Genomic DNA, 13,070 nt, shown 5'->3' with positions numbered 1-13,070 from the left:
CATGAAACACATATGAATGACCAGTAAGCACATGAAATGATGCTCAACATCCTTAGTAACCAGGGGTTTGCAAATTAAAATCATAATGAGATTACCACTACCTGCCCACAAAATAGCTAAAATTAAAAAGACAATACCAAGTCTAATTAAGGATATGGAACAACTATCTGTAGAAATGAAAAATGGTACAATGACTACGGAAAATAGTTTGGAAGTTTCTTATAAAGCTAAACATGCACTTCCATATGCCCCAGCAAACCTACTCCTAGGTATATTTACTCAAGTGAAATGAAAACTTAGGTTTGTATACAATGTTTATAGTAGTTTTATTTAATTGCCTAAAACTGGAGGGCAAATATCCTCCAATTGGTGAGATACACCAATAACAAGGAACAAACTGAAGATATATGTGACAACAGGAATGAATCTGACATGCATTCTAGCAGTAAAAGAAGCCAGATTAGAAAAATTTTAATAATAGATTGGCATGGTGATTATCCAAAGTTCATGCATTTATCAAAATTCAGAACTGTATACTAAAAAAGGGTAATTTTACCAAACTAAAAAAAGAAGGAAAAAAAAAACTACAGGTGCATACAATATAAAATGACTTCCAAAAACATAGTACTATAGTATGCAAGAACGACAAAATATAATGTTTAGAGATACCTGTTTAGGTGATATAACCAAGATGAAGGGCAAGAAAGCAAACTCCGTTTAAGAGAAAGGAAAATGGTTAACCTTGAGGGGGAGTGAAAGGGCAGAGATTGAGAAGGGGTGTAAGTGTTGGGGGATCTTCTGGTGTACCATCTTTGTTCTAATTCTTTTTCTGGTGGTTACATGAGCAGTTGCTTTCTGATAATTCACTGTGCTATCATTTACATTTTATATCATTTTAAAAGCAAGCAAGGCATGTAAACTCAGGGTATATTATAAAAGAATAAAATAATATATATTTTTCAGAGGCAGGAAGCACTCCTGGATTCATACCTTGGCTACACCATTTGTTAGATGTGTGACTTTAGGCAGCTTTCTTAACCTTTCTCAGTCTCACTTTACTCATCTGTATAATGGGAAATTTTAACCTGCCTCATAATTATGTGAATTAAGTGGGATTAACGTAATTTTTCCTTGAGGGTATCTGCCTAGCTTCCAAGTTTATTTTGGAAGGTTCATCTTATCCACCTGGGGATGGCCCTCCAGTAGCCTAGATTTTGTGTTAAATGACCCCACTACCGCCCAGCTGGGTCAGAGGTGAGCAACTGACTCAAGCTGGGCTACTCAAGAATGAAATATGGAATGAAGAATGAGCAACTTAATTCTCTAGTTGCACTTACTCATGAATCTTTGTTCAGTCGCTAAGTTGTGTCCAACTCTTGGCAACCCTATGAACTGCAGCACACCAGGCTTCCCTGTCCATCACTATCTCCCTGAGTTTCTTCAAACTCATGTCCATTGAGCCAGTGATGCGATCCAACCATCTCATCCTCTGTCACCCTCTTCTCCTCTTGCCCTCAATTTTTCCCAGCATCAGGGTCTTTTCCAATGAGTCAGCTCTTCACATCAGGTGGCCAAAGTATGATGAATAGAATGGATATAAAGCTCCAGAAGAGCAGTGCAGACACATTCTATGCCCTACATTCAGAGCAGGAGAGAAAGAAAAGTCTAGAACAACACATAGACACATTTTTGACTGATTTCTGCTTCCTGATTCCAGTCACTTACTGGAAGCTACCCTTGGGTCCCATAAAACACAGAATATCTATATAAGAGGTATCTTTAAGGAAATAATGCTAGCTCAGGTTGGATTCTATTATTTTCAATCCAACAAGGCTAGGCAATAGTCCTTATATAAAGCATGAAGCACAGAGAAAAGGCTCAAAATCTAGAAACTGTGGCAGGAACTTTCTGATCTTTGAACTCCTATATAAGCTGCAGACTTCCTTACCCAGCCCTTGAAAGAGTTCTACTCTGGTGTCCAAAACACAGACTGACCTTGTTAAGGTCATTTTCATCCCTCTATCTATAAGAAATCTGTAAGAAAAGCATCCAGCTCAAATTTCCAGTTAGATTCAAAATTTTCAATTGCTAAAGACTGCCTCAAGAGAGAAAGAAATTCTATAGTATGACAGAATAAAATTACAATAAAAAATTAATAGAATCAAGTGCCTAAATTTAAAGCATAAAGCAAAAGTCAGACATAGTAAGATGTCACCTAACCAACCAAGGTAAAAATTGAGTATTTATACTTGATATTGTCCAAGATTTCATTATTTCTTGGGTAATGCCTACAGAATTTACACTTCTACATTTTAGTGTGGGTATTTTTTACATTCACAAGCTAAAGGCTATTTTCCCCATATAGTAGGGTACTCTGGTACACCAAGTAATGCTGACATGGACTTACTACTATATTCTAGAAAGCCCAACTGTTTGAGGTTGTTTGTCTGCTTATTTATCAAAGTCAACCTATACACTGGGATAAAATAGTTCAGAATCAAGTTATATAAGGCAAGCTTATTGCAACCATCCGTTATTTTACCTCATTTGTTCTTGTAAATAAACTAAAAACACAATAAGACACATGGTAACACAAGTCTTGTCGCTAAGGTTATGATTATCACTGAAGTATATGACTGTACCTTATTCATATAATACGTGTATGTTGGAAGACATAAAAAAACAATTATTTCATATAGCTACTTCAGTCAAGTTTATGTACTAATGTTCTCCATCATATTGGATTTTGGTTTAGCTTGCTCTAATACACAAAATATGAAATATGGACAATCTGAAAAATGAGTTTATGTTCCTAATATATGTAGAAAGTATTATTTTTAAAAGCTTAACTGTCGATTTTAATAACACTAATTGTATTGGTGTTTTAACCTAAGATCTGTAAAATTACATATGCATTCAAGCCCATAATTTCCTTAATAAAGTAGCTTTTTGTGATAGCTGATTTCTTAATATACTTTTCTCTAAACAAACATCCAACTTCCACTCATACTTGCATATAAATAACACCTCTAATAATGAGACAATATTTGTATCACCCAAGAAAAAATTTCTGGAATATGTTGAGAATTGAATCCTCCTAAATTAATTAGATAACAAGTATCAGTAATTATGAAACCATCTGCGAGCAATGTTCTAAATAAAATTTATTCATAAACACTAGAGGGTGCTCTAATTCAACAGTGTCTGCTCATTGCTGAGTATCTGAAAGCAACAACCCTGTTAATCAACTACATTACAATATAAAACAAAAATTAAAAAAATAAAATACAGTGCCTGATATCTGGCCTTGATGCTTAAAATAAATTTCTCCTTAATTAAAGATAAATGAAGATAATTATCAGCACCAACAACTTTTGCTTTCGAACTATATATAGAGATACTTCATGAGATAAAATTTCATCTTTCCAGAATATATAATAAAACTTAGTAGAATTCCACTGAAATCATTTTTATTGCACAATTATTATATTTAATACTGTGTTAAGTGAACAGAATAGAAAATAAGTACAGAGGAAGTATAAAGACAGTCCTTATCACTAATGCAATATTCAGATGATTAACAAAAGGTGTATCCTGTATATTATGGACTTAGGTTCAAGGAAAATTACAAAATGAATCTGGTAAAAGACATACAGTAGCTCAATTTCAATTGCTAAGTATTAAGGTATAGTTTAGCTATTTTACAAAAGTAACTTGAAACAGTATTTAAATAATAAATAAAAGTAATATTGTCAGATATCATCTGTTGTCTCAAGAAAATATTTTTAAAGCCAACAGACATAGGAAATTGAAAACAAAAAAAATCTAGACTTTGAATATCATAATAGGAAATAATAAAATTAATTTCAAATCTTCATTAAGAAATACATTTACTGCTAGCTTTTAAAATTTATTTCTAAAACATTCACAACCTCAATTACAAATCTTTGAAATTTTCAAAATTTAAAGTAATTTATGTGTTGCCATTTAGCAATCCAGGAAAGCTCCCTGAAGTATGTGTTTCCAATAGACAGCATTAAACAATTCCAAATAACGAAGCTGAATGGCAAACAATATTGATTTCTATGCATTTCAAGAAAATGGCTATTAACTGAGACACTACTTAACCCCAACAAAGTATGTTGCCTTTAAAAATGTTTACAGAGAAGAAAAACAGAACAGCATCTATACTTCTAAAGTCACATAGCCAAAATCAACCAGCCTCTCTCAGTCTCTCACTCCCTTTCACACACACACACACACACACACACACACATGCACACACTGCCCACTCACACACAATTCACTCCTCAAGAGGCAAGTACTTGGCTTATACCTACTTCTCTTTCTCTCATTCCTTTCCCTAACTAATAACTAAGGGACCCCAGAGAAACCCTGAACAGTGGCACCTGTTCATAAAAGGCCACTTCAAATTTACAACAGCCCCAGATAAACTGTTTAATAGAACACAACACCAGACAAAAGCCAGAGATAGGCCTGAACCAGACTCATAAACCACCCAGACTCTGGGAAACAAAATACACGGCAAAGAACTAATCAGACTGCTGGAGTCCAGAGAAATCCTGAAAACAGAAGCACTGTGCTAGGGTTTGAAGTATACGTTTGGCATCTATATTCTCCTGGCACTCATCTCCCCTTTCTATGTTTATCTGCCTTGCCTCTGCCAGATTCCTAGGGCCTATTATACTCTAAATGCCCAGCTGTCAGCTTCCCTATTCAGTATTACGTCATTTAATACCTTCTACTTCAATAGGTGACAACATACACATTTGTTAGAGAGTATTAATGTCTGAAAGTTATGAAGGTCTTCTGAACCATCATATACACCTTTACTGACAGGAAAGTATGGCTCAAAGATAATCAGTTGTCAGGAAGGTTTCAGTCTTTTTAAAAGCAAGTCTGAATTCACACTACTTACAAACATCATATTTTGGAGCTACAACATAACCCTGATCAAGATCTTATAGCTTGTCACTGATATTCAGAGCTTTTGCCCATTAATCTGAAAAGCAAAGAACCAACCAAAGTGAAGAATGGGCAGAAAGGTGCAATTTTATTTATAAATACTAATATTCATCTCATTATTATATCACATAAAAATTTACAAACCATGAGACTAGAATACTCTATTCAAAAAATAATTTAAGATGAATACCTGCTTTCAATGACTCCTGAATCTGGCTGCAAACTAAGAGTCTCTGTTGTAATTTCCACTTTCCGTACACTTCCAAAGAAATCAGTTATCAGGACATTTTTAGGATCCCTCTGAAAAAGATCAGTGCGGTGTCCAGGAGTAGACACACACAGACTTTTGGGGCACACCTGAAACTGAAAAAAATACACATAGCAATAATAAATACACATACTTACGTATTCAAACAGCTTATATTAAACTCATTAACACAACATAGTAGACTGTAGTATATTTTTAAAACTCTCCCAACCTAAAGAAAATTAAAGATTGTAGTTCTAAAGATTAAACTTTCATTGCTACTGTACTGCTTGACACTTTAAGAAAACTTTACAGACATTAGAATAGGTTATTGATAAAACAGGAAGCTGGCCAGGGAGGAAAACAAACATTCCCTTTTTTAAATCATATGCTACAAAGTCTGAAAGCAAAAGTGTTAGTCCCTTAGTTATGTCCAATTCTTTGAGAGCCCATGGACTGGAGCTCACCAAGCTCCTCTGTCCATGGGATTCTCCAGGCAAGAATACTGGAGTGAGTAACCATTCCCTCCTCCAGGGGATCTTCCCAACCTAAGGACTGAACCCAGGTCTCCTGCACTGCAGGCAGATTCTTTACCATCTGAGCCACCAGGGAAATGTTTGAGAATTCACAGGCAACATTATGACAAGAGAACTGCTTTTTTCTGCATCTATATCCATCTCAGTAGAATGCTTTTGCCAGAGCAATTTTTTAAACATTTTGCAATCATGACCCTTCATTCAAATTTTAAATTCCAATAAAATACTACATAATAGCCAAGTATGTAAAGAAGATAAAATAATAGCTGCTCTGGACTGCAAGAAGCTGAAGCACAGCCTCCTCACTATCCATCCCCCTGTCTTCCTGCTGTGAAACTAAACTATTCTAAAAATCAGGTACCTTTCTTAATTTATCCATAATGAAAACCATAAACCCAAAGCACCTCAAGACACCCTAGTGTTCCAAGGAACAGTCTGAAAACTACAACTTCATCACTACACAAAACTCACAATAATTTTTAGGTCAATCTTATTCCTGATATTCCACACCAGTGAACTGCCAAGGACCCCTACAGGACATTTGGTCCATGTCAAAAGGTCCTCAATATTTGGTCCTGTCCAAAACCATCTGGCATGAACTAAATATGCTCATGGACATTCGGACAAGCCAAATTTCAAGGATCCTTTGCCATGGACCAAATGTCTTATGGACATGTTGGGCAGGATCAAATGTCTGCTAACCCCAATGCCAGATGCATGTTCATTCACTCAGCAAAGCATAAGAAGTGCCCATTATACATATGTCATATGGTTACCTTTCATAGAGGATACAAAGATTGATATGACTTGGGTCTTCTCTTCATGTCTAGTCAGAGATGAATAAACATAACAAGGTAGGAAAAAAAGGTAACAGGTTCTAATTCAGAAAAAAATAAACTTCTAAGTGTCTGAGGATAAGAAAAAAGAGGGAGTGGGATTAAGCTATTTTTTGAAAGAAAAAGGAAGATTACAGATGGGAAATAAGAGCACTTCTAATAAAGGAGCGGCTATAGAGATGTGTAAGGCAAAGAACCCAGCTTGGCAGAAACCCAGGCTATCTGAAGAAAACCATTACAAGCCCACTAGCAAAGGCCCAGAGGCCACAGCACTTGCCCACCTGTGACAACAAGCCTATGGGCACCAACATGACAGGAGAGGAACGGGGAGGGGCAGAGCAACTCTAATTTATGGCACGCAGTGTTCCAAGAACCGTGCGAAGCGGCCTGCAGATATTCGCATTTAAGTTTACCAATAACTTTGAGGCATACAAAAATTATTATCTCCTCTTCAAACTAAAGCTCAAAGAGCTTAAGTAATTTGTGTAACATCACAGTGCCTTCCAGATTCAGGAAAGCAATAATAGGAAATAAGAAAAGTTCATAATATAAATTAAGAAGTAAAAGAGGAAAAAATGGGTAGGGGAAGGCTAAGAAAGTGAAATGTCTAACAAGGACAAAAAAGATGGAAGGCTGAAGAAACAAAGTAAAAGATAAAATAAACAAAGATAAAATTAAAGTTCTAGGTATATTGAAGGTATTCCTGTGTGAACAACCTGGTGGGCTTTGTTAAGTACACAATAAATATTTTCTTCCTTGCTGCTAAAAAACAAACAAAAAACATACTTTCACTTTTTTAAAAAAACTGAATTATAACTGACACAATTACATTAGTTTCAGATGCACCACATAGTGATTTGCCATTTTTGTACATTATGAAATGGTCACCATGAGAAGTCTAGTTACAACCCGTCAGCACACAAAATTATTAAAATATTGACTATATTCCCTATGCTATACATTACACTGCTATGACTTATTTACTTTATAACTAGAAGTTTATATTTCTTAATCCTCTTTACCTATTTCACCGTGCCTCCCCTTAACTCACCCATCTGACAACCATCTGTTATCTCTGTCTCTGACTCTATTTCTGTTTTATTTTTTAGATTCCACATATAAGTGATGGCATACAGTATCTCTTTTCTCTCACTTATTTCACTAAGCATAATACCCTCTAGGTCCATCCATGTTGTTGCAAATGGCAGAATTTCATTATTTTCTTTGGCTGAGTAATATTTCATTGTATATATATATATATACCACATCTTTACTCATTCATCTATTGGTAGAGACTTACAGTTGCTTCCATATTCGACTATTGTAAATAATGCTGCTATGAACATCGAGGTGCATGACAGTATTTTTCCCTATTCTGTATTCTTACTTCCCTCACTGTAAGTTAATTTAACAAATAAGCAAGCATGGGTTTATTTCTGGACTATCTATCTCATTATTTTCTATATCTGTTTTTGTGCCAGAACCATACTGTTGTTAATTACTTTTTTAATTTGAAGATCTAATTGACTCTATCAGGCCAATTCATGAGTCAGGCAGCATCCCATCCAGCAACTCAAAGGGTTCTCCAAGGGGTTGTACAAAATAGGTTTTCATAGGAAGAAAGGTAAGGCAAGGTAGCTATTAGCAAAAGAAAAAAAATTCTTTTTAGGCCAAGATATCTTCCTTTTTGGGGGGAGGAGCAGTAGAAAGGCAAGAGTTTTATCATGCAAACTGCCTCTGGGGTGATGGGGGATAAAGAAAGACCACAATGTTTTTGCTTAATTCCCATGACACCAGAGATGCTGGTTCCAGGTTCATAAATTTTAAGTTGGTCATACTTCTTCATTCCATTTCTGACCTTCCAGTAAGGGAGATCATTTGCTTGGTGGTCAGCAGCTGTGAATATGAATTTAAAGCTTCTGAGAAAATACAACCCGCCATGGGGATTACTTTGATTATTATAAGCAGGATTATCCCCAATGCTTAGAATGCAGTTCAGAGTCATGGTCCACAATACTCAAACCAACCAAAGACCCCACTGAAGGAGTTAGCCTTTTAAGCCAACTGGCTTGCTCAGTGATCTTATGTAATGGAGTTTCACCTTCCATAGAAGTGTCCATCCAGGTATAGCAGGTAATACTAGCCAAAGCACAGACACCTCCTGGTTGACCTAAAAGATAATCAAGGGCTATTCTATTATCAAGAACAACTACAGCCACAGCCTAAGAAAGCCTTCCAGGCAGCTAGTGCTTTCACAATGGGTTCTGCAACACTTTCAAGAGTTACGGAGAGGCTTCTGATCATTCTCATTTTTATTTACTCCTAATTGGGGAAACTAGCCCTGCCAAAGGAAGCAATTTCAAATCCTAAATATCTCCTGGTGGGTCCTTTCCAGAACAGACAGGGGCACAATTAGATAAACTAAAAGGTATTATCTGCTTATATACCAGTCATCTAGGCATTCATAGACCCAAGGAAAATAAACATCACAACAAACCAAGACAAATCCTAACAGGGCACAAACTACTTCCACTTAGGTGGCACTGTTAATGGATTCATTTGCAAGTTCTGTTGCTTTTGCCCATTCAAGCAAATGGTCAGTTATGTTTTCTCCTAATCTAAAATAAAAAGTTATTCTAAATACCAGAGGTTATCCCTCTAAGCAATGGCTTGGGAGATATGGATGACAGAGTTATCTTTCCAAGTCAATGCCAGACTAAAGAAGGGAAAGCAAGGAAGAAGAGCTTTCAGTTAAAGTATGAAGTATCGATCTGTCATCATGGGCAGAAGCAGTCTATGTCAATGTGAGTTATTTCTCTTTTTTGTCAGGTTGATTCGGAGGTCTCCAGCATTTGGACAGGACCAGATGGCAGGTAGACTCCTCCTTGGCTGTGAGATGTGTACCCAGGGCTAAATACCTCTTAGTTTTGCAGCGGTGTCAGCGGTCAGAAACACTTGGTAAGGTCCCTCCTGAAGGGGCTCAAAGGCTGCCTTTGTTCCTGTGCTCGGCTGTGCCGCGCTTAGTCTCTCAGATGTGTCCGACTCTTTGTGACTGCAGCCAGCCAGGCTCCTCCGGCCATGGGGCTTCTCCAGGCCAGAACACTGGAATGCGTTGCCATGCCCTCCTCCAGAGGCTCTTCCCAACTCAGGGACTGAACCCACATCTACCGCATTGCAGGCAGACTCTTTATCGACTAAGCCACCAGGGCAGCCCAAGAATACTGGAGTAGGTAGCCTATCCCTTCTCCAGGTCAACTTCCCAACCCAGGAATCGAACCAGGGTCTCCTGCATTGCAGGTAGATTCTTTATCAGCTGAGCTACCAGGGATGCCCGCCTTTGTTCTTAGTGATTTCAAATCAAAACAGTGAGAGGAAACTGGAAACGTTAATTTGGTGAGTCATCGTCATCTGAGGAAATTAAATGAATCTGGGATCCACTATCAGTTTACAGGTACATAACAAGACCAGAAAGACAATTAGAGTCCACTATCTATAAAGGTACAAATGTAATTTTTCTCTCTCTGTTTATCCCATTTTTTAAACCAAGATAATCACGGTAAAACTAATTTGTCTGTATTAAACTTGGCCTGATTTTTACAGAAGTGCAACAAGAATAATGATTGACCATGTAAGTTCTTTTTTAAGATTGCATCACTGGAACTTTGTAAGCAAAGTACCAGGTTGATTTTTCCTAACAGTTTTCTTGAAGCTGTCTGGTCATATCTGAGTTGATGTACATCTCTCTCAAATACAAAACATTCCAGACAAAACGGATTAATACAGTCAATGTTTCTAATTGTGTCCTATTACAAAGAGAATGAATATAAGAATATTCACTGAGAGTTTCTGAATTTGGGGGATCAGATAGGAAGAAAAAGTAAATGTTTCATCCTTGTTCACAAAGGTATATCTTACCAAGTTGTTGACAGCTTAAGGGAAAAGATTTCTTTAAATCTGGAAAAAAACATTAAAGAACCCCCAATACTTTATAAACAGAGTCATAAAAATCCTTATCAGTTCATTTAGTCTCATGTTATTAATTCTTGTTCCTCTTGAATCCAGTTTTTTTTTTTCCATTAGTTCCTGCAACCTCACCTGAGGATTAAGGGTGATAGGGACAGTGATAACTCCATGAAATTCCAAGTTTTTCATTAAAGTTCATATGATTTTCCCAAGGAAGTGGGAGCCTCACTCACCCACTTGTGAAGGTAGAGATTGTGGAAGGTATAGCCACAAGGTACATCCTTACAAATAAACCCAAATTTATCTTAGTTCTTCTACAATAAGAAAACAAGGGGACTTCCCTGTCAGCCCAGTGGGCCCAGTTTCAATCCCTGGCTGGGGACCTAAGATTCCACAGCTTACAAGCTATGCAGCGTGGCCAAAAAAAGAAACAGACCCAAACCTATGTTCAATAATTCAACGGTTCAGTATTTTCTTTAATTTGGAGAGATCTATAATAGATATTCATTACATTTCTAGCATTTAACTTGATTTTGACAAAACTTTAAGGTTTCAATTTACTGAAAAGATTTGGAAAACTAATTTGAAAAACTCAACTGAAAGCTTTTTACCCTACTTATGTTTATCTATAGAATCCGCCTGCCAATGCAAGACACATGGGTTCAATCCCTGGGTCAGGAAGATCCCCTGGAGAAGGAAATGACAACCCTTTCCAGTATTCTTGCCTGGGAAATCCCATGGACAGAGCAGCCTGGTGGGCTACAGTCCATGGAGTCACAAAAGAGCAATTAAACAACATATTTACTTACTTGCTCTTAACAATTATTTAGATTACTTAGGGATACATCATACCAGCTATTTTTCTTGCAAGCCTAGATAATTCTAAAGAGATGTTTGTTTTAACCAACAACCTTAAACTAACTTTTATTCGCTAAAAATATCTTAGATCACATAATTTTGAAAAGCATTTCAGTTAGTTTCTGTTAACATTTCTAAGAATTTCAGAATGCCCAATGTTTATGAGCTTGAGGTCAAACTAAATAAAGCTCTTTTACAAATAATTTTGCAGTACCATCCAGAGGTTACACATACACATGCATATCTACAACATAAATATGTTGATACACACAGATGCAGAGATCTTATAGTTATCAATATTAGTGAAATACACATCTAAGATTTTGTTATCTGCCCAATCTCCAAATATTTCCCCCCCCCCCTTTTTTTTTTTTAATGAGAAACAACTGCATTTCAAAGAATGGATCTTAAGTCTCAAAGAAGATGGGAATAGGAAATCTGTATCACAAAGACACAGATTAAGTGCAGAACAATTCTGTCTCCAAAGTCCCAATATCTACAAGTACTTTGAGATGAACAGAAGAGGTTTTGGGACTCACAAAAAGGAATGACATCCACCCACCTGTTGCTGGGCTGTTTCCCTCTGGGTATATCTAGCTTAAGGTATAAGGCAAAATAAATTCTTACTAGGTGTTCAGTATTTTCAGTTCCTCTAAATGTTTAAGGAAATCATTTAGCACTTTACCCAAAAAATCCCTGTTTCACCAACTTTTCGAGGGACCCATATGGGGCCATTTTAGTTGATGTTGGAAAACTTGCATAGGCCCTTAAAAACAATTTCTTTTCCAGTGTCTCAGTTGTTCACAACTGAAACACTGATCTCTGGGCCAGTTTTGATAGTGAACCCCCAAGAAGGTGAAATCGGGGAGGCTGAGGCATTGTGTTAAATATCTTTTCTAGGTTTAATTTTTCATTAGACTTCTGCAAGGACTCTTCTAGTGAATTATTTTGAAATTCTGAAAGTTTTTGGAGACTTCTGCTTACTAATTAAATCAGGTATTCCATTTGGTTTCTTTGACTTGGGAACCCTTGTTTTTAAGGGTACTTATTAAGTGACCTTATTGTGTTAGGACATTCTTCCTAACATAATTCTAGGTTGATTTTAGTAAAGCTTTGTCATTTTGCTAAATAATTGCAGCTTCCAGGATTCATAACTCTTAAATATAAAATAAGTAGGTGTGCTGGAAGACAGTGTGCTCAACTATTTGGACATAAAGGATCATATTTCTTTTAGCCAGACCTTTGGTTTTCTCAGAGCCAAACTAATACCTAAAGGGACTTGTGGTGGGGTTGGGAATGATGGGGTATTTCACAGTGTATCTTGTTGCACAGTTTTCTTGAGGTTGGCAAGTGACCAAGATGTCAGTCTAACCCATTCTGTGACCAACTTATCCTAACATGGGTGTCCCTGGGTTAGGTGATGACCATTCTATAAACTGTAAAATGTCTGACCTGTAGCCACCAATCTTTGCAGCCTTTTGGCTTCTGAGATTGCCATGAACAATGGCCTTTACTTCAGGTGCACATTAAAAGAAATGCACAGTAACTAAAAAAAGAAAATAGAGACTGAAGAAAGGTCTGAATCAGCAGACCTCAAAGAATGGGGACTGCAGACTGATGCCAAGCAAAAGGAAAGCTGCAGCT

General features: G+C 36.8%; 1 protein-coding gene across 2 annotated transcripts in view; it reads right to left on the bottom strand.

Annotated features, from left to right (window-relative positions):
- The window catches only part of PIGK (phosphatidylinositol glycan anchor biosynthesis class K), a 134,244-nt gene that overhangs the window by 79,664 nt on the left and 41,510 nt on the right, over positions 1-13,070 (bottom strand). For both annotated transcript variants that reach the window (XM_020878831.2, XM_070467899.1), the window contains one exon: positions 5,177-5,349. In XM_020878831.2, the coding sequence (XP_020734490.2) occupies positions 5,177-5,349 (173 nt within the window). The remainder of the gene's footprint in view (positions 1-5,176; positions 5,350-13,070) is intronic.

This window comes from Odocoileus virginianus, chromosome 5 (genome assembly GCF_023699985.2).
Source record: "Odocoileus virginianus isolate 20LAN1187 ecotype Illinois chromosome 5, Ovbor_1.2, whole genome shotgun sequence".
Lineage (NCBI taxonomy): Eukaryota > Metazoa > Chordata > Mammalia > Artiodactyla > Cervidae > Odocoileus > Odocoileus virginianus.
This window is presented reverse-complemented; position numbering and strand designations above follow the sequence as displayed.